Below are 23,406 nucleotides of genomic sequence, written 5' to 3'. Positions count from 1 at the left end.
CATTAAAGACCAAAATTCCTAAACGTTTGCCAAATACATCTAAGGTAATATATTCCTGAAAAAGAAAAACATTGGTATTTCAAAAATTTAAAAAATTCAAAAGTTTTATAAATTAACATTTAATTTATAAATAATTATGACGCTGGAATCAAAAACATTAGCTTAGAGACCTTTTCAAGGACACGTTGGAATTTAAATGGCTAAATAACCCAGTCTGGCTGAGGTTTTCTTCTTTAAAATGGCCATTCACTTTTATAAACATCTAGTCGACTACGGAAGTGATCATAAAATGTGATATTTCTGCATCCTGCAAATTCTTTAAAAACATGATTACATTTCCGCGTTGAAGTAACTTCAATTGATGTCAATGAACTTGTGTTGTTTTAATATTTGCTTCCTGTTATAATGGTACACAATAGTGACCTTCATAGGTCTATCAAACGAATAAAATGTAAATTATAGTTTGCCTTTTAATCAGTTTTAGATAGTTTAAGTTAGTTTACCTACTAGTTTATATTGCTGTGTGTTTCTTTTTTTTACATTGGGTCGAGGTATAGGGGGAAGGGGGGGGGGAGATCTCACCAAACAAGTTGAACTCCGCTATATTTTTGCGCCTGTCCAATGTTAGGAGCCTTAGTTACTCTTGTAGCTTTTTAAATCTACTTCATTAATATATATATAGATACTTTGAAGTGCAGTATGACGTCCATTTTCACTGAACTAGTGCACATTTTTATTAAGGGGCTAGCTGAGGACCGGGTCCGGGATTTTCTCGCTGCATTGAAGACCCATTGTGGCCTTCGGCTGTTACCTGCCCTTTGCTTGGTTTTGTCTCTTTGACATATTCCCCATTTCCATTCTCAATTTGATTTAAGGGTTTTCTGGTCGTCAGTATACCTACTATATGGAATTATTTTCTTTCAGAATGATAGGTCTTTCTTTTGAAGAATCAACCCGGACGATACCAAGTTTCAATGAAATATGATTCAAAACATAAACTAATGTCCTGTGTAAACTATAGTTTGTATTTATTTTCAATGATTATGTTAAGACTTTTAATGTTCTAATGATATGTGCAATTGATCTATTATATATATTTTTATTATTATGTTACAAAAATGTTCTGAGGAAAATAACAAATCAGAGGCAATTGTATGGTCAAATACGGAAATAGACTGCAGCACCACACTTTTACTTGGATGCTGTTCTGCGTCAAGTCTTTAAATTCATAATAATGTTTTCGACAATTTTTCCTATATACATATCAGTATATTGTATAATAATGTAATTATTATTTGTTATTCGTTAAAGTTTCCTGTTAAGGTTAAAAAAAGAACATCATTTCCTTGTTTATCTATCTTATTCTATATATATATACCTTTATAAAGGTTATGAAACTGAAACTTTACTTTTGGATTTATAACTCTTCGGGAATATCATATTTCGTAGTTTGAGAACAATTGTATTTTCGTGGATATTCGATATCGTGGTTCTGCAAAAGTGTACTTACAAGCCCATAGAAATGGGTACTTTGTTGAACATTAAAATTTATGGTTACTTATAACCACGAATGCCATGAAAATTGGTAACCCACAAAAAATAATAAATCCACAGTATATTAGGTTAGAAAATTACAAAATCGCACGTCCTCTTAAACAGTTTTGCTTATATGAGTAAGGCATAATAAACAATGGAAGTTTTAACCATTTCTTTTTACCGTTGCTTGTCTTGCTTTAGAAAGTGCTGTAGACCGCATGAATGAAATTAATTTTTCGAAAGGTATCTTAATACACTATTCTAGGTCGTGTCAACGAGAGAGTAAACTAACAACAAAAGTTATCATTTTAAAGAGGTCAGAATGGAAACGGGGAATGTTTTTCAAAGAGACAACAACCCGACTTACGAGCAGCCGAAGCCCAGCCCTCTCGTCCAAATGAATTTTTATCACAGCGAGAATAGCATGCACCCAAAAGCATGCTTCAGCTACCCCCTAAACAACAAAATGTGTACCAGTTCAGTGATAATGGACGTCATACTAAACTCCGAAATATATAAATAAACTAAAATTAACAATCATACAAGACTTACTGTCCCAGGTTAGGGGGAGGGTGTGGATCTCGCTAACATGTTTAACTCCGCCACTTTCGATATGTATGTGCCTTTCCCAAGTGAGGAGCCTGTAATTCAGTGGTTGTCGTTTGATTATGCGTTACATATTTCTTTTTCGTTCATTTTCTCGTTTGAATTGATTAACATTGTCATTTCTGGGCCTTTTATAGCTGACTTTGCGGTATGGGCTTTGCTCATTGTTGAAAGCCGTACGGTGACCTATAGTTGTTAATTTCTGTGTTATTTGGTTTCTTGCAGATAGTTGTCTCATTGGCAATCATACCACATCTTCTTTTTTATATTTACAAAAGCCACAGACTTGGCAGAGGCGCAAAAATGTGGCACTATTCGACCTTGAACTAGTAAAATAACATTTAAATCGTATAAGGGTCTAGTTCTTAATACCACACCTGAAGAAGCAACAAATGAAAAAAGAGCGCGGGAAAATGTTTGAAAGGTACACCATTACATAAATTAACCGAAGATAAAACCAAAAATCGTCCCCTTTGTGATAATTTACCGAAAGTTTACCTTCTTAATATATAAAATATAACATACCATTTAAATTAATTAACTATTATAAAGCTTTATTTTGAGATTAACAAATTATTTAAATACAAAATATATCCAGTATGTATAACAATAAAATAAATAATGAGTTTGGAAACGGCTATATAATGATAAAACTGCTCCTTTGAGTTTGGAAACTGCCATATGATAATAAAACTGCTCCTTTGAGTTTGGAAACTGCTATATAATGATAAAACTGCTCCTTTGAGTTTGGAAACTGCTATATAATGATAAAACTGCTTCTTGATCTCCGACTTTGTCTAGAATATCTCACCACATTTAGTTCTCTTCTGAATTTCTGACTCATGATCAAATACAACCAAAAGTTAAAGAAACACCCCAAAGAAACAATAAGATATAAGTACTGGAGGGCGTATGCTGTAAAGTGCTTTACGATCCTAAGCTCGAGGCAAATCGAAACTAGCACACTTGGAAATTCTGACAGGATAAAAATAACGGTAATATAGATTATAATGAATGTCGATCGACGGTTTCGACGTCTGACCATTTTGCTGTCTGTCCACAGAGTTTTTCTCAGACAAGTCAGTTTGGTTGTGATGTATAACGTTGTCATAATTTGTATCACTATAGAAATAAATAAAAGTCCGGATCTAAAATAATGCGAGAAATCAAAGAATCTTCTTACCGTTAACGGACGTATAACTAATACTTTACAACATTCCCCATTGGATGTTGGATTAAAAGAAAAGAAAAACGCATAAGGCATTTCTAAGCCCAAACAAAACGTCAAGACAATAATAGTTACAATAATTGCACATCTCTTGTTTAAGTTGCACTTACTGAACACAGGGAATAACATAACAAGTGTTTTCTGTATTCCCAGCAATGTTGTTATCACAATAGCGGTAGAGTGAAATCCAGAACTCAAGATATTCCTCGCCCAATACGCTAATGCGCAAAATGGATATTTCTCAAACGATGCTGATATCATGCTATATTCACCAAAAGCAGTTCCATTGTAATATTTAAAGATCGTCCCAATATGTTCCGGCACAAACCAGAAAAAGACAGAAAGTGTGTCACTTAGAGCCAATAAAGATAACAATATAGAAACCGGTGACAGTAGATGCCGCTGAAGAAATATTCGAATAATGATGATGTTTTGAATTACTAACACATAAGCTAGCCCTGCTCCAACATGTGGTAACCATGCCGATCTAGAAAACATGAACGGTAAAATGTTGTCTTCAAAATGACAAATACTATAATTCTCTGTGAATAAAGTCTCATTTTGACTGTTTCTTATATCGGTCAGATTCATAGCGATTTTATGAAAAATTTTCTAAAATCTTGTTCGTGGTTATCCAAGTACCATGATAAATCTTTCTGTCATTACACCGACTCCATAATAAACTTGAAAGACATGCATACAATGGTCAGTAATGACCATGTCAAAGTTATTCAAAGTCCTGTCAATACTAAGTATCCAATGAAGTTTTAACTGTTAATCTGTGTCAACTTATTGATCTTCATACAATCACCATATATATTACTAATTGTAAAATATAATGACCGTTCATGTCTCTTAACGCTGATTATATATTACAAGGAAATCCCCTATTGAGTCTTAATACATAGGACATTAGAAGTCAGTTACAGTTCACGTGTTTAAACGTAGTTAACTTAATGACATTAAAGTCACAGTTTGCTTTATGACGTATGCTGGAAATTGCTGCAAGCTTCAGTTTTAAAGGTAACAGTTGTCACTTACTAGTACTTTTTTCTTCAAATTGCTTGTATGGTGACTTTTGGTCTAAATTCGTTTTATAAATTAAAAAAAATCAACCTAAAAAACATACAGAAATAAAACACTCTCACATAATTAAAACAACAAGTTTTACCTTTCCGAAAAGCAGTGCTTCATCTGCAGTATCACAATTAAATCACTGCGTTTGTTTTGTGTTTAAATAGGCGAATTTTACAGAAAACCAATGTTACCTCTTCTGACATCAGACTCGGTTACATCTTCTGACATCAGATTCGGACTTCTCTTGAACTGAATTTTAATGTGTGTATTGTTATGCGTTTACTATTCTACATTGGTTAGAGGTATAGGGGGGGGGGGTTGAGATCTCACAAACATGTTTAACCCCGCCGCAATTTTGCGCCTGTCCCAAGTCAGGAGCCTCTGGCCTTTGTTAGTCTTGTATTATTTTAATTTTAGTTTCTTGTGTACAATTTGGAAATTAGTATGGCGTTCATTATCACTGGACTAGTATATATTTGTTTAGGGGCCAGCTGAAGGACGCCTCCGGGTGCGGGAATTTCTCGTTACATTGAAGACCTGTTGGTGACCCTCTGCTGTTGTTTTTTATTTGGTCGGGTTGTTGTCTCTTTGACACATTCCCCATTTCCATTCTCAATTTTACCGTTTATTTCCGAATTTTAGTTTTCAAAATTCTGATCCTCTTGTTTTGTTTGGTTTGAGATTCATAATAATAAGTAATATACTACAAGATGGAATAGGCATCGTTCGGAAAGTCACGAATAAGAGACTGACAAAAGAAAAAGAAACATAAAATAGTAGTAATTAACTTTATTGCAAAAAGGAAAACTCTGACAGGTTAAAATACAAAGTTTACATTATATACACAAGAAACATAAAATAGTGCATGAAACTGATTTTTTTCCAATTAGACCAAGGAGGTTAAAATTGAATCTCCTTGAATACGTGATATTATTATTTTTGACTAAATATTTTTTTACTCTTTCCCATGAATAATATTATTTTTTTCAGGTACAAGTCAATTGTTTCCGAGTCTTGACTTCGGCATCACATAAATAACACAGCGAGAGTTGGTTTACGTTTAACAGGTTCTGAGGGTTACATCTATAATGTAGGCGTTATTACGGGAGAAATCCGTTTGCGCCAAAAATGCGTCCTTTTGCGCAACATTTTTTTCCTCTAATGCTACGTTTGCGCCACTTGTTTTAAAATTACATAGTATCATTTGCGCCAAAAATAAAATATACGATTGCGCCGATTAATAGGAAAATGACTTACCTCTTTCTTCATTTTAATTCATTTAATAGAATACTTTAAAAAAATATATGTGTACAGTCGGATAACATATACATTAAAAGCTGGAATGTGTAACTCATTGCACACACAACGTCTTTGCGGCTGATGGTTATCCTGCATATTTTGACACTTTTGAGCAGCAAATATTTCCTTTACTGAAATGTCCTCTTTTAACTGCTGCTGCATGGGTACTGTATTTTATTATGTAGTAGCTATTAGTTATTTACTAGTGTGTTGGATGGTTTGTTGTACGAGTCAATTTCTTTTTATACCCATTCTTAATAAATTGTAAGATGCGATCGTTTAACAATCTACTTTAAATAAATGATTATCAAAGAATTACATATCGGTCAGCATCGAGTAAATCAAGGAACAGAGCAATCATCTTCTATACGTATTGACACCATGCACATCATACATACGAAATAATATGAAAAGAGCAATCATCTTCGTATACGTGAATGCACCACGCACATCATATCAACGACCTGTCAGATGCAGTGAATTCAACTGTTAGACTTTTTGCTTTTGACCAAGTATTGTATACAGCAATATAAAAGCACAACGCGACCACTCTCTTTAACAGCAAGATCTGGTTAACATAGAAAAATGTACCAAAGACTAATTAGTTATCAAAGGTACCAGGATTATAATTTAGTACGCCAGTAAGGTATGCACTTGAACGCAAAGCAATGTTACATCCGGAGCATTAAAAACAAAAACCAGAAATTATATACCCTCGATTGACACATACTCCAACAAGTCCAACACAATCCATACCTAGGGCTTCAGATATTGGAAGATCTTAAATGGACCACCAACATTTCAAATGTAGCCAAGTAAACAAATTCGACACTAGGCTTTTTAAGACTGAAAATAATATATTTGCCCTGTGATGGGTTGCAAAAAGTTACACATTAAATTATAATATTTTCATATGTGATACTGCGACAGCAAACTTAACCAGCTTTATAATAAAATAAAATTGAGAAAGGAAATGGTGAATATGTCAAAGCGACAACCACCCGACCATAGAGCAAACAACAGCCGAAGGCAACCAATGGGTCTTCAATGTAGCGAGAATTCCCGCACCCGTAGGTGTCCTTCAGCTGGCCCCTAAAATATGCATAATAGTACAGTGATAATGGACGTCATACTAAACTCCGAATTATACACAAGAAACTAAAAATTAAAATCATACAAGACTAACAAAGGCCAGAGGCTCCTGACTTGGGACAGGCGCAAAATTGCGGCGGGGTTAAACATGTTTATGAGATCTCAACCCTCCCCCTATACCTCTAGCCAATGTAGAAAAGTAAAAGAATAACAATACGCACATTAAAATTCAGTTCAAGAGAAGTCCGAGTCTGATGTCAAAAGATGTAACAAAAGAAAATAAATAAAATGACAATAATACATAAATAACAACAGACTACTAGCAGTTAACTGACATGCCAGCTCCAGACCTCAATTAAACTGATTGAAAGATTATGTCTTCATCATATGAATATCAGGTACAATCCCTCCCGTTATAACCATTTATCACCAACTGTACCAACAGACAACCAACTGTACAAACCATCAACACACCAACCGAATCAATCATTAAACAGCCAACTATTTCAACAATCAACTTTACGAACAGTCAACTGCATCAATCACCACCATTCAACTTTACCAGCCATGTACAATTTTCATATTATCATTTCTCAATTATCAATGGTATTAACAAGCAATAAAAACTTGATGAACCATGAACCGTAAACAACCAACTGTACCAAAAATCAACATACAACTGTACAATTCATCGTCAACTAACTTTACCAACCATTAACAATCAACTATAAACTGTAACATCGATAATCATCAATTGTGTCAACAACAACTAAATATACAAACCACCAACAACCAACTGTAATAACCGTCAACAATAAACTGAACTAACAATAACACAAACTTACCACACATCAACAACCATGTGTGCCAACCATTAACAGCACAAACTATCCATCACAAACTAGTTCAGGTACAAGCTAACAACAAATACATACAAGAAAATAGCTATCAATTTTAATGACAATAGGCACAAAATAAATATTTTCTTGGACATATTTAAATTACATAAGCTATAAACAAGTCTCGTTATTTAGAAGAATGATCACTGACCCACCAAGTTGAACATTCAGCTAAAATCTATCAGTATTGTTTACTTTTAGTTAATTAGAAGTGAAGGTTTGTGCCTGTTTAAACGTGCTGCATTTGTTTGCACCTGTCCTAATTCAGGGGTTGTCGTTTGTCGATGTGGTTCATAAGTGTTTCTCGTATTTGATATATATAGATTAGAACGTTGGTTTTCCTGTTTGAATGGTTTTGCACCAGTCATTTTGGGGGCCCTTTATAGCTTGCTGCTTAATGTGAGCCAAGTCTCCATGTTGAAGGCCGTACTTTGACCTACTATTGTTAACTTAGATGGAGAGTTGTTTCATTGGCACTGCTACCACATTTTTTTTTATTTCTATTGATCGGAGATCTATTAAATCAAAATGTTCTCTACTGTTTAATTCTTTGGATAAAATGTGACTTGGACGTAGAATTTTATCATTGGCACATCTTTTTATATCTAAATTATGTTACTAAAAGATTGACACCTTGTATAATGTCTGAACTCTCAACAAAGTGTTGGTGCCTACGAAGATGACATTTATCCAAACAAACTTGAAAGGATACCAGATAAAATAAAGTAAAAGGAGAGTCAGATGAAGACAAAAGAGATGACTTCAGTTCTCTTATTATGAATTTTCCATTCCCATGTAACAGAATTCCAGTAGCATCTGCGTGTGTGGTAAATATATCTGATTTGGTATCATATTCTAGGGCTAGTGTTTCCCAGCCTTGTTTTCCTGACAGAGGGTTGCAACTTACCAGGAAACTAGTATAACAAGAGTTTCAAATATTTGAAATCGTTCTTTTTGAAAGTTTTTTGGGATGACATAGTGATCTGTGCCACTTTTAAAAGCTAAAATCCTGTTGTCACTGTTGACATCACAGAAAACTTAACTTAGAATGAACAATCCAGTAGGTGGCATCAGTGAAGCAGAAATAGTATTTGCTAAGCCTTGGGGAACACTGGAATTCTTCTGTTACAAGGAGTTCATGTGACTTGTTGCTTTAATTTTCTGAGTTCTTTTTTATTTAGTTGTTCTTCTACCAGGTGAGTGAGTTAGTCTTGTCCTTGACATCTTGTTCTCCTTTCTAACTTGAACAATCAGAGAAGCTTAAGGACAAGAGAATTAACCAGACCAATTTGGTGGTATCTTAGGCTTAGATGTGAAGGAGGAATATATGACATCTGAGGCACCAAAATTTTGACATCGTCAGAGTTTTGAATTATTTGTTTTCTATGTAATATGTTGTGAACTGTTGTTTGATTTTCATTTTTGCCATGCTATCTTCAACTTAATCACCATTGAACAATGTAGTAAGACCTTTTTATATTGTCATTAGCAATGCTTACATTTTTAATAGTATAATACATTACTTTCATGTGTATTGGGTCAGTTATCAAGAGCTTTGGTCCTACATCCTATTGACACCTAAAAATATTTCTTTTGATGTCATTGGATTAAACCCGTTAATTAAGGTAGTACAGTGACCTGTTGTTGTTTCATCCTTGTTTATTGGTCATTGGGTCAATCACACCACATCTTCATATTTTTATACTTACAAAATTAAATCAAGTAAAAGAAAGACTGAGATTTCAAAAAGATATTTAGAATGAAATTCAAAACAGTGTGGCTGTGGCCATTGATTGACACATTAAATTCATCCATTGACTGGGACAATTTAGGTGAACGTTTGTATGTAACGACCACTGCTCACTATGCACTTTTTAAAGACACTTAAACTATGGAGTCACCAAAGGTTCTCAACACCTTAATAAAGTAATTTGAAAAATTAATCAGAAATAACACGATGTTTTGATTTATATCAATTATATAAATCAAAACATAAAGGTTATTCCTGATTAATTTTTCAAATTATTTTATAATTAAAGGCGTTAAGAAACCTTTGGTGACCCCACAGTTTAAATGTTTATCGTAGGTACGTCATGAATAGTGGTTGTTACAGACAAACGTTCACGTAAATTGTCCCAGTCAATGGATGAATTTAATGTGTCAATCAATGGCCATAGCCACACTGTTTTGAATTTCATTCTAAACTCATAAGCTGAAAACACCGTGGTAAAAAATGAAACAATTTTTTAAAAAGACCAGCAAAAGTCTACAAAACTGAAGATAGAAAACGAAAGAACAAACACCACAAGTAAATTTCATGCCTTTGTTTAACTATTCCAAGAAATGTATTCTGATTCTTGTAATTATTTTCAGTCAGTAATATGAGTCATCTTAATAATGATATCAATGTTGTAGAGACATAATATACACAAAAGACTTGACTAAAAGATTATGAATATTTATTGTTTTATAATATACATAACAAAAGAAGATAAAAAATTTAACAATTGGATTTCATGCTACCACAACCATAAATCCGGGAATTCTCAATGAGATTAAACTTTTTTTCGTGTCAAATAAATCTGACAAAATAGAAAAAAATATCTATGTATAACAGAAAAAAAACACATATACATGTATGTATATAAATATTAAACTAAAACAAACAAAAAATATTTTTCCAACTGAACATAAATTTTGACTTTCGTCACTACCTCTGTTAGTAAGTTATACTAAAAATATTGTCTAAATAAATTTATCTTCAATAAATACGCAATATGACACCATACAACCAACATGAGTCTTTCAAGTCACTGTCAAAACTAACATCACATGATCAACTGCCATTGTTTGTTTAATGTTTAAATGATTCCCAAAAAATGATTTGACAGTTATTTACACCAAATGCAACATATGTTTGCATGGTTGCATGTATATTATTATTCATTGATTAATTTTAACAGCCAAAATGTTACCAGTTTTAAAGAAGTATGTTTAAATAAAGCCCAAACATGGCCCCTTTTTCTAGTCAAAATTTCAAGCCCTTACGGAATTAACTACCTTTCAAATATCAGATTTAACTGTGGAAAAAGCTTTGGACGTTTCATGACCAGTTTTTGGTACTATCAAAATGTATTTCACTTGTTTTAATATTTGTACCGAAAACTACTAATAGTTCAAAATAGTAGAATAGCAGACTACGTCTTGAAAGTAAAATTTATTTCATTGTTTGTGTCAATATGATAATAAATAAATTTGGTGAATTTACTGTCTTCTGATTGGTTAAAATAATTAGCTTTATTTTCAATGTTATCAATTTTTATGGCGACACGCCCACTCTAACGTTGTGTATTCATACGCAAACATCTGTGTACGTTGTTATTCGTATTAATATATATCTTTGAGTCTTATTTTTGATAGAAATTTATTTATAATGAATGGCAATAATTTATTTTGAATTTATTGAACCATAGAATTAATTTTTGACTCTTCACATTTAACATAATCCGCTTCGCGGATTATTCAATGTGAAGAGTCAAAAATTAATTTTATGGTTCAATAAATTCCAAATAAATAACAGCCATTCATTAATTGTTAGTTTTCATATAAAACAAGACTTGTTGACCATGTTCGTCAGTTTTATTAAAATGAAAACAAAACAGGTTTGTTGCACAGTGTGAAAATACATCACCAGGACTCATAACATCTATTTTATGGAAATATACTTTAATAAAGGCATTGTTCCGTTGACAATCAATCTCACAGAAAGTTTACCAATACTTCAATTTGAATTGAATGGCAACTAAAACAATAGATTACACATATAAATAAATTTAATTGCTAGACAGTTTGAGTTTATCTATCTGTGTGTAAATAATAAATATGTGAGAAGATGGAATCCTGTTAATGTATTAATTATGCATATTATCATGTACTCTATAAATAAATATATAAATCTACATTATCAACTTTGGCCACTGATAATAGTTATATTGCAGTTTAAAAATAATTTAATTAAATAAACAAAATAAATGTATATCATTATTCTAACAAATATAAACCTCTATAGAATGAATCAGATTTTTAATGAAAAAAAGGGGGGGATTTGAATAACTGATATTTTAGAAAGTTTGCAGTTTATGTTTTTGACACAAAATATGTTTCAAACAGTTATGGTATTACTCAGGACTGTTTTTCTTCTAACAAAATAATATTTACACTGTTTTATTTTCCAGTTTTTTTCTTGTCCGTTAAATAAATTGTGAATAAGCTGTCATCACAAAGACATAAACTGCTACAAGTTTCTGTTAAAAGTACTTGGAATTAAATATAAGCTTGGAATATTTCAATGTAACATTAAAATGCATAATGTTTTTTGGTGACAAATTCAAATCAATTCAAAGCATACTTCATTTGACATTGTAAAAGTTTGTCATTGCAGTGTTTAATGGAGAGTTGATCTAGTTATTACTTTAAGCATTGATATTTAGTTTGCAACAGAATCTATATAAACTAAGACATTTTGATTGTAAAACAACTGTATTGCACGTTTATGACATGGTTACCCTTGCAATATATATATAGTATATGTAATTCTATGTTTAGTATAAATTGATGTATTTTGGATACATTTCAACCATATACCATTCAACAGTTCAGAGATCATCTTGTAAATGACAATGCAATGAAACTTTTGAACAAGTTGCATGAATAATGTTTTGTCGGCTTACAAACTTCATAAAATTGAATAATATTTGTAGTTTTAACATTACATACTGAATACTAAACATAGAATTCATAATTCATAATCTACAGAGATAAAATATAACAAAAATACCCCAAAAAGTATTTTTATGGATTTCAGAAATGGATTAAAGCCGCAATCTAACTGATTTTTCATTCTACATCTTAAATGATCAACTACCAACTGTTTTCATTGTTATCTCTGCAGGATAAGTACTGTAAATTGAAACCCCCTAACTTATATGTAAATAATAGCTGTAAACTCATAAATAAATTAGTTTTATAGGAATGTACATCTGGAATTTGATTTTATAAGGAATCTATTTTACAGCAATCCTCATCAGTATATATACAACATAACTTTACACATAAATAATAGTAACAACCATTTTATAGAAAGACTTAGAGACATACCCGCTCATACAACTAAATGCTTTAATAAAGATATTTTTCAACCTGTGGTTGTTAAATAAATATTATAAGAAATCAACAAAATTTTGATTAATAATCAACTTTCTCTCACTAAGATCATTTTTGATGTAACATTTTGAAAATCTGGAAATAGTTCAAATGATTTTTTTTTTAACATAGTCCCAGACGGGAGAATATAATTTATTAGTTGAAGTAGTGTTGATTTGTTCAATATTTAGTTAAATTTAACATAAAAACACAATAAATCAGAATGAAAAAAAATTACCACAAGTATATCAAAATATTTCACTTTAATAAGGTAAATTAATTTTACCAACAATATATAAATTCTAATAGTATATTTTACTTGTTTAAACAATTATAAACTATTTATCTGACTGAAATTATATTAAACTAGTATCACAGAGAGTCTAATAGAATGAACTGAGGATTTGAAAGGATTTCTATCAAGACAAAAAACTAGAAATTAAACAAAAACTAGCTTGTCTTATGTTAACAAAAATAATTAAACAATTTACTAACTTGTATTAACAAATTTCAATAACTGATTTAGTTACACAGTAACTCTTGCAAAATAGTAATATAATGTACTCTTAAATATAATAATAAACTTATTTAGTAGCAAAATTTTCTTACCTCAATGATTTAATGATTTTCTAGAGTAAACTCCATCATGTTCAGATAGGTTACAGTTTTACATCATTTTCTTGTTAACTCGAAGTTTTTACATAGAAATTTAGTTTACTTGTTAATGTAGTGCTTACTGACAATAAAAAGCAATTTAACATAATTCTTCCTGTACCATTAATAATAGAACTGTAAATGCCAACAAATATTACTGATGTTTGTACTATATATATAGCAATTTAACATTACTCATATGTTAATGTAAGGAAAATGTCCTTAAGTAAACAGTTATGAGGGGATAAGTTCATCTGATTAAGACACGACTGACTTAAATTTTAGCCAACAAAATAATAAGATGAAAAATCCAACAAAATTAAAGCTTGAGGAACCAATATCACATTCGACATTGCACTACAACTTTTTAAAACCTAGAAACTTAACAGTAGAAATGTATAAAAAATTCTATACATACATATATATATATATATAAATATTTTACACAACTTTGAAAGTTTTGAGCATTATACAAAATTGTGTGAAAGCATTTGCAAAGACGCATGTTGAAAAACTTAAATGAAAACAAGAAGTGATATCATATTTATAGTTCTTTTTTTTTTAATATGATTTATTATATCTTAAAATGAATAAAAGTTTGATTGTTAATAATGATTTCTGAAAACTGGAAGCAGAATTTACAATGAACCATGTTCTTCACAAATGCTTTACACAACTAGAATTACACAACTGGATCCATTTTCTGGTACCCTCTCACAACATCACCTGTCTCCCCCTAACTCCTGTACTGATATTGTAACCTCCAGCAAGCACTTTTAGAAACAACCTCAACTGAACCAATATACCTTCTAAGTAGTGTTCAAACTATTACAAGCTTGGAACAGAATAGAATCTATAAATTGACATGATGTAAGACTTGGATCATCACTTTACCTCCTCTGCATGTCTTACTTCTGACTTTAATTTCACAAATTCTTTGGCAACTTCATCGTTCGTTCTCTGAGATAAGATACGCAGAATAGTCCATCCTGTCTCGTCTAAATGAATTCTGGGACATAAGGAGCACCAACAAGCACAGCTTCCTTGTTCTATAATGTTTTTTAACTGCATGACTGCTACACCAATCAGTCTATCTTCTCTAGCAAAACAATAGTCTTTAACACAAATATGGAGTTCATAGGCATCTGGTTCATCTTCATTTCCAAGGATGCTGCAAAATATTATAAATGTATGTTTAAACATGAAATAATCTTAAAAAAAATTCAAAATCATCCTTGTTTCTCTTACATTTGATCTTATTTTAATATGTATCAAAATGATTGGTTATCTAATTATTTGAGACACTTTTATACCTCCATTTTTTAGGAAACTGGATACTGATATAATAATAGGGGTAAAATTGGGCCATGCTTTATATTTGTTGAAATTATTTTGTAAAATCTAACACTTTTTTTTCCTAATATATAGATTCTGCTTTACCATCCAGTTGTGTACTTAAATCTAAAGTTATTTTTTGGTTTTTTTTTTTTAAAGCAATTTCAATATGAAAATTCTGAATATATAGATTCTGCTTTACCATATAGTTGTGTACTTACAATTGAAATGTTTCATTAAACTTTGGCGACCAGTTGTTACTTTTTGATTTTGTGGAATGTTTTCTACGTTTGTCACTCAAGTGAGGACCTATAATGACGACCTCCACAAAAGGTCGGAACATCGATGATGTCTGCCATTTAAGGTCATTGGCTGCCACAACTGAAAAAGAAAAAAAGAAAAAACTTATGAATAATTCTTAATATGTATATTTTTATAAATAAATGGAATATGTGTCCATGGTACACATATGATGCCCCTGCTTCCATATAAAGTTGTAAAGGAACACAATATAAGAACCGTAAAAGTGACGCTACCAAAATTCTTACTTTATCTAAGTTTTGTGGTTATAATCATTGTGTAGTCATAACATTTGGTGGAGGCAAACTTAAGTTAGATAAGAGTGCACACGTTGAAATATCTCACTGTTTTTAATTTACCATTGATATTATGTTTATAGTCCTATATATAAAGCTTTACTACAACTATCACATAAACCTAACATGATCCAAGATGAAGTCAAGGTCAGAACAAGAGTGCACACACTGAAATGTCTCGCCTTCTTTACTAATCATTGATATTATGTTGATACTCCTAAATATAAAGCTTTATTACGACCGTCACATAAACTTAACATGAACCATGAAAATGAGGTCAAGGTCAGTTGAACCATATATATGCCAGGCAGACATGTACATCTAACAATGCTTCCATACAACAAATATACTTGACCTATTGCTTATAGTTTAAGAAAATAGACCAAAGCACAAAAACTTAACACTGAGCAATGAACCGTGAAAACCAGGTCAAGGTCAAATAAAACCTGCACGACTGACATATAGATCATAAAATATTTCCATACACCAAATATAGTTGACCTATGACATATAGTATTAGATAAAAAGACCAAAACTCAAAAACTTAACTTTGACCACTGAACCATGAAAATGAGGTCAAGGTCAGATGACATCTGCCCGCTAGACATGTACACCATACAATCATTCCATACAACAAATATAGTAAACCTCTTGCATAAAGTATGAGAAAAACAGACCTAAACACAAAAACTTAACTATAACCACTGAACCATGAAAATGAAGTCAAGGTCAGATGACATCTGCCCGCTAGACATGTACACCTTACAATCATTCCATACAACAAATATAGTAAACCTATTGCATAAAGTATGAGAAAAACAGACCAAAAAACAACAAGAGGCTGTCACAACGACAGCAAACCGGATTTATTAACATTTATTTGTGTCCTGGCAATATCACAAGAACCATTACTGGTGAATGGTGAAAGTGAAAATCGTCAATATCAAATTTGACCTCCATTTTGTCATCAGTATCAACATCTTAAAATTTGAAAAGCTTAGATTGAATGGTTCATGAGTAAATGCAACAACGTGAATGGAAACGCCATTTCACAATCTTTCAAGAACCATAACTCCTGAACAGTAAAAGTCAAAATCGTCATAATTGAACTTGACTTTTAATTTGCCATCAGTAACAACATATAAAAATTTCAAAAGCTTTGGTTGAATGGTTCATGAGAAAATGCACGGACACGACTGGAAACACCATTTTTCAATCTTTCAAGAACCATAACTCCTGAACGGTAAAAGTCAAAATCGTCATTATTGAACTTGACCTCCATTTTGTCATCAGTAACAACATATTAAAATTTGGGAAGCTTAGGTAGAACAGTTCATGCGTAAATGCACGGACACGACTGGAAACTCCATTTTTCAATCTTTCAAGAACCATAACTCCTGAACGGTAAAAGTCAAAATCGCCATTATTGAATTTGACCTCCATTTTGTCATCAGTAACAACATATTAAAATCTGGGAAGCTTAGGTAGAACAGTTCATGCGTAAATGCACGGACACGACTGTAAACTCCATTTTTCAATCTTTCAAGAACCATAACTCCTGAACGGTAAAAGTCAAAATCGCCATTATTAAACTTGACCTTCATTTAGTTGTCAGTAACAACATATTAAAATTTTAAAAGCTTTGGTTGAACGGTTCATGAGTTAATGCACAGACAACATTTGATTCCCGCCCGCCCGACCGACCGCCCGCCCGCCGTACATCCCCAAATCAATAACCGACATTTTTGTCACAAAAATCCGGTTAAAAACTTAACTATAACCACTGAACCATGAAAATGAGGTCAAGGTCAGATGACACCTGCCAGTTGGACATGTACACCTTACAGTCCTTCCATAAACCGAATATACTAGACCTATTGCTTATAGTATCTGAGATATGGACTTGACCACCAAAACTTAACCTTGTTCACTGATCCATGAAATGAGGTCGAGGTCAAGTGAAAACTGTCTGACGGGCATGACAACCTTCCAAGGTACACACATACTAAATATAGTTATCCTATTACTTACAGTAAGAGAGAATTTAACATTACAAAAAATCTGAACTTTTTTTTTCAAGTGGTCACTGAACCATTAAAATGAGGTCAAGGACAATGGACATGTGACTGACGGAAACTTCGTAACATGAGGCATCTATATACAAAATATGAAGCATCCAGGTCTTCCACCTTCTAAAATATATAGCTTTTAAGAAGTGAGCTAACACCGCCGCCGTAGCCGCCGCCGCCAGATCACTATCCCTATGTCGAGCTTTCAAAAACCATGCTGGAAATACATGTTCACCTTGCAATAGTTCCAAACTCGAAATGTGCTTTAAATAAGTTGACCTATTGCACATCTTACAATCAAACTTAACCATTAAAACATAACATTGTTCAATGAACCATGAAAATGGGGCCAAGGTCAGCAAGACTGAGATTTACAATAATTATTTACAATTATTACACACTTTTAATATAGTTTCTAAGAAACAAAATTAACCAAGACTTAAAACTTAAAATTGACCAATTACCATGAAAATAAGGTCATGTTCAGATGATTATTGCCAGACAGACATAAACACCTTACAATAATTCTATACACCAAATTTAGTAGACCTTTTGCCCTATCAGAAACACAGACCAAAAACCAAGACTTTTTTACCATTTCGTTTTTTGTGGGGTTCATGTTGCAATTTTTTAATTTTTTTTTAGCTTTTTTGTCTTCTGTTTGTTTTTCATTTTTGGCCACAGCATTGTCAGTTCATTCCTGACTTTATGGCTTTTAAAATTCCTATGGCATCTTACACCTCTCCTTTCATCAACGTTAGACCTACCTTTAACTGTAACTTTATGTTCCCCAGTCCCTGGATGAGTAATGAGATCTACTTGGATTGACACTTCACCGACAGGATCCTTATTGCCGAGTTCGTCCTGCGAAGTTTGTGTACTGACAAATGTTTTTATTAAAGTGTCAGTAGTTTGAGTATATAATGACAGAGCATATCTTAGGGACTGTAATTCAGGGGACTTGTCCAAGAACGTCTTCTTAAGACCCTGTCCACCAGCATGGAAGAATTGCTTGATTGTATCCAAAGCCATGTCCAACACGGCACACTGTTTAGGACTTAAATTCTTCTCTGCCTCTTTTGACATATCCTGCATTTAATAGAACATTCACATTGTAAAAAATCATAACAATGATATCATTAATAAAATTCAAATTTAAAGACCAACCAAAAAAAATCATGAACTGTTTCAAAACAAATAAAAGAGCTTTGTTTTTATCAATTAGATTCTATAAGTCATTGTCATATTTGAACCAGTTATGTAGAACTATTTAAATTTATATAATATATCTTTATTAATTTCAACTCAAAGTTTTAATTTCCCAGCATTAAAAAGTCAACATTGAAAAAAGTCTTTATTTGCTAGTTTATCTACATACGTTTAATTCATCAAATATCTGACGAGAGCTTAAGCTTTGATTGTTATTTTTTTTTGTCATGTGCATATTTTCCTTAACATTATTTCATTTATCTAATTAGATTTGGAGCTTGTGACTAGAGAAACAATTTTGCTGTAAACATGTTTATTTAATCAGGACATGCACTATAGAAGCGTTTGAAGCTGACATGCATAATTTATAAACTAACCATAGCATGCAAAATTCAAGAAATTTTGTTGTACATAGAGTAGTGACAAAAATGTAGAAAGTTGAACATACCACTAGAAACTACAAGACAATCTAGTTGTTAAAATACATGGATCTTCCCTTTAAATGGAGTATTATATTAAACAAGTCTAGAAGAGATTATTCAAATGAGAATCAGCATTATACAAATGCAATATGAAATACATAAGGATTGTCATTTCATAAATTTGGGATTATTTCAGGGAATTTTTCTATGGACCATAGATTAACTTCTGATCTACTTCAAAATAAAATTCCAACCTTGATTTCAAACTAAGAGTTGCTGCTAGCAAAGCTCACAAAATCATACCTCCTGCACTTTGCATAGAACAGAATGTTAAGTAAGTGTACATTCTCATTCATTGGTGAAGAGTGTAAGAAAGTTTTGTCAAAATATAATCAGGGGTAGAGGAAGAACTGGAGTTGCTGATACAAAGTAGGACATAAGGATAAACAGAATTAAAAGAAAAACAGACTCTAAAATCACTATATCCCCTCCTTGAGAAATCACCTGAATAATTTATTCCCTCAGCCTATAACCAATCTATCCCACTTACGAGGGCCTGAATTCCTATGACACTAAAAAGCTTCAAGAATCATGGATTTTGATTGGTGCTCTGCGGAGAAGGGAACAATCATCAGTAAGCTCAATTTTATTAAGATATGTAAAGCCTGAGGTCATCCCTAATAATTAATTGACAATGTTCATAGTCAATGCATTAAGGCGTTAATGCAGCTATTATAAAGTAGTAGATATGAAGACTAAATTAATTGGGATATTAAGAAAGTCTTTGGTATTATAACATACAGAAATATAGACTTAAGATATGACTGAATGAAATTTAGAAAGGAAATGGGAAATTTGTCAAAAAGACAACAACCTGACCAAAAAGCATAAAAAAGCCCAAGGCCACCAATGGGTCTTCAACATAGAGAAAATCCAGCACCTAGAGGCTGAAAAGTGTTAAAATTACATCAAATATATCCTTTATGGCTTCAAACATTTGACATTGTATGCTAAACTACACAAAAATGACTTGTAATAGGATCTTGAGATTTAGGTCAAAGGAACCATGCCAGATGGACATGTACACCTTATAATCATTCCATATACCACCTATAGTCAGTGGTCAGTGGTCTTTAAGGTTAAACCTGTCTAATGAACTTGTAAACCTTGCAATATTTTTATATGCCACAAATAATAAATGAGAATATCATGTGCAGTCACTGAACCATGACAATGAGGTCAAGGACTAGTGGTTTGACATCTTTAAACAAGATATGAAGTATCAAGATCTTTAACTTCTAAAATATAAACCTCTATATGAATATTACAATGAATTGCATGCAAATTGGTACCCCAACAATAAATAATGAATCCCCAGTTTTTGATGGGAATTTCCAACATTGTCTCTTCCCTACATCAGTAAGATGAATTAAATATGCTTTGTTACCTCGTGTAAAGATTAGAATATCAGGGATAGTTGTTATGTATAAACTGGAGATTCCCTAGGCTGTTTAATTGTTCCATTAAAGGCTATACACGATTCTAAATGATGAACTCCATAATTAAGGAACTTTTGTGCTTTTATGTTGTGCAGTGGTGAGGTATTATATTGTACTAAATGTCAATGTGTAAAATAATAATCAATATCGATTATATAAAAAATGTGAATGTTATGTTTTATATAAACATATATTGAAATATCTTCCACTACAAGTGCAAACACTACTATTATATTGTGCAAGTATTTTCCTATTCTGATTTGTCTTACAAACAAATATTTAACTAAAACAAAATAACTGACTATAATCAAATTAAAAATACAAAATCACTTCATAAAAATAAACAAATAATGACAATTACATGAAATCAAAGGGAGACAACAATTGATACAACACAAGGTTTCACCTGGATCATAGGCACATTCATGGGCATTTGGCTGACATGGTTTAGGAAAAGGCGAGAGACATCTTCAATCTTAGCCTGTGCTGTCCCAGGCAAGGGTATAAGCTGAAAGAGCATAGCCATAATTCATACCTCAGTCCATTTCCAACATATCATGACAAATACACAAGTTATATAAAATAAAATATATTTTGACATGCCTTGGTTTTCTCCCATGATCAAAATTTGCCATGGAGAAAGTAGCTTCATTCATTTGGTTGTAGAAAATATAATTCATGCAAGAAATTTTAATTTTATAAACATTTTTTCAGATTAAATCTTCATAAATCAAAAAGCAGGTGAAAGGTCAAGGTAAAAGGGATACACAAACTGTCTAAAGACTACAACCAACATTTGGTAAAATAACTGAAAAATAAAAAAATCCATAAAAATGACAATATTGTATCTCAGCCATCATAGTCATAAAAGCTAACAACGTAAACAAGTAAGGTGGTTCCTTGACTTACACCACCAAAGATAAAACGTCTAGGTTTATCAAAACCACCTTTGGCTGTTATTAAGTACTGAAATGGTACAGGTAGAAATATATCAATTAAATTACATTGTAAAGAAAAGAGGTGGCATTCTGGCTCCCTGTTTACCAACTGTCTAGGTTTCATCAGAAGTACTTATGTCATAAATCATAGTTATAGAAATAGGAAATGTACACATAATCAAAATGTTAATTTTATGGGGAAAATTTGTGGTGGAATCTAAAACATCTTTGGCAAATACAATGTAGCACAAAAGGTTTTTGCACTGAAAGTTTTCGATCAATATACAATTAACATATATATAATTTATTCCCTCATTAAAATAACCAGTCACCATGAATGTAAGCAAAGATAGATAAATGAATGCTGAAAACCATATCCAGTCATATATAGCATGTCTTCAATCTGTTATCTTAAAAATACAGTTTTATTCCTTTCTGTGCTAACTCGTGGTAAATGAACAATACATTCAAGATAATTTTGTTAGAATAAAATATTTTCTATATGTGATACTAAAGAAACTATTAATGATGTTAGCATATATATATTTTCACTAAATAGCACACAGTTTCATTAGTACATTAAAATAACAGATTTTTATCCTGATTATATTTTCTATAAAGCATGGTTTTAAACAACCTTCAAAATAGAGGCTTCCTCCTTCATCAGACATTTCCAATATTCCTAATTATGTCAAGATTTTTTTCAAGGCACATTTAAGAAATTACAATGATCACATGTTAGTTAAACACAAGATGTTTGACAAGGAAGGAGCTCTATTTTGGAGATTTTAAACATAACAATCGTGTCAATACCCTAAGATCTTTGTCTTTGTTCTCATCTTTACTCTTCAAAAATACATAACATAGAATTTTCATAACTTAAAATAAACTGCAATATAAGCTATGCTACAGTATTAATGTAAATTCAATACTGTTGAAATACCCTTCTCACAAATAGTAAATACTTTATAAAATACTCTACCTCATGTACAGTTTAATAAGAACCGTTGGGTAAAAAGCAGACAGCTCCATAACAATTAGAATTTAAAGAGACAAATACCTTAAACCAACTTATTTCCGCGAGTAGAAAAATAAAGCGAATATAAATCGTCCCGAATATGTAAAACTTGGATTTTTCTTTATAAAACTTCATTAAGTTAATCAGAAAATGGCAAAACTAAATAGCCACGAAGTGGGCAACAAAGGGTAAAACACGAAATAAAGTATCCGCGAAAATAAGTAGGTTTACAGTTCCTAAATAGCCCTTAGTATTTGATATAGATATAGGAAGATGTGGTGTGAGTGCCAATGAGACAACTCTCCATACAAATAACAATTTAAAAAGTAAACCATTATAGGTTAAAGTACAGCCTTCAACACGGAGCCTTAGCTCACACCGAACAACAAGCTATAAAGGGCCCCAAAATTACTAGTGTAAAACCATTCAAACGGGAAAACCAACGGTCTAATCTATATAAACAAAACGAGAAACGAGAAACACGTATATATTACATAAACAAACGACAACTACTGTACATCAGATTCCTGACTTAGGACAGGTGCAAACATTTGCAGCGGGATTAAACGTTTTAATGGATCCAAACCTTCTCCCTTTTTCTGAAACAATAGCATAACATCACAACAAAGAAATATGTACATTTGACAGCTAGTACATATGAAGTACATCTTTCATTATTCCAACCTTTAACTAGCTGTTGATAATGAGTATCTCTCTTTCCTGAAGA

At 32.0% G+C, this 23,406-nt stretch overlaps 1 protein-coding gene across 1 annotated transcript in view; it reads right to left on the bottom strand.

Annotated features, from left to right (window-relative positions):
* Positions 1–10,179: 10,179 nt before the first annotated feature.
* LOC139519196 (protein unc-13 homolog B-like) overlaps positions 10,180–23,406 on the bottom strand; it is a gene marked incomplete in the record, with an annotated part of 129,819 nt that continues 116,592 nt past the window's right edge. The window contains 4 exon segments of the mRNA XM_071311085.1: positions 10,180–14,764; positions 15,150–15,309; positions 18,361–18,682; positions 21,130–21,231. Of these exon segments, the coding sequence (XP_071167186.1) occupies positions 14,479–14,764; positions 15,150–15,309; positions 18,361–18,682; positions 21,130–21,231 (870 nt within the window).

The sequence above is a fragment of the Mytilus edulis genome, chromosome 4 (assembly GCF_963676685.1).
Source record: "Mytilus edulis chromosome 4, xbMytEdul2.2, whole genome shotgun sequence".
Lineage (NCBI taxonomy): Eukaryota > Metazoa > Mollusca > Bivalvia > Mytilida > Mytilidae > Mytilus > Mytilus edulis.
This window is presented reverse-complemented; position numbering and strand designations above follow the sequence as displayed.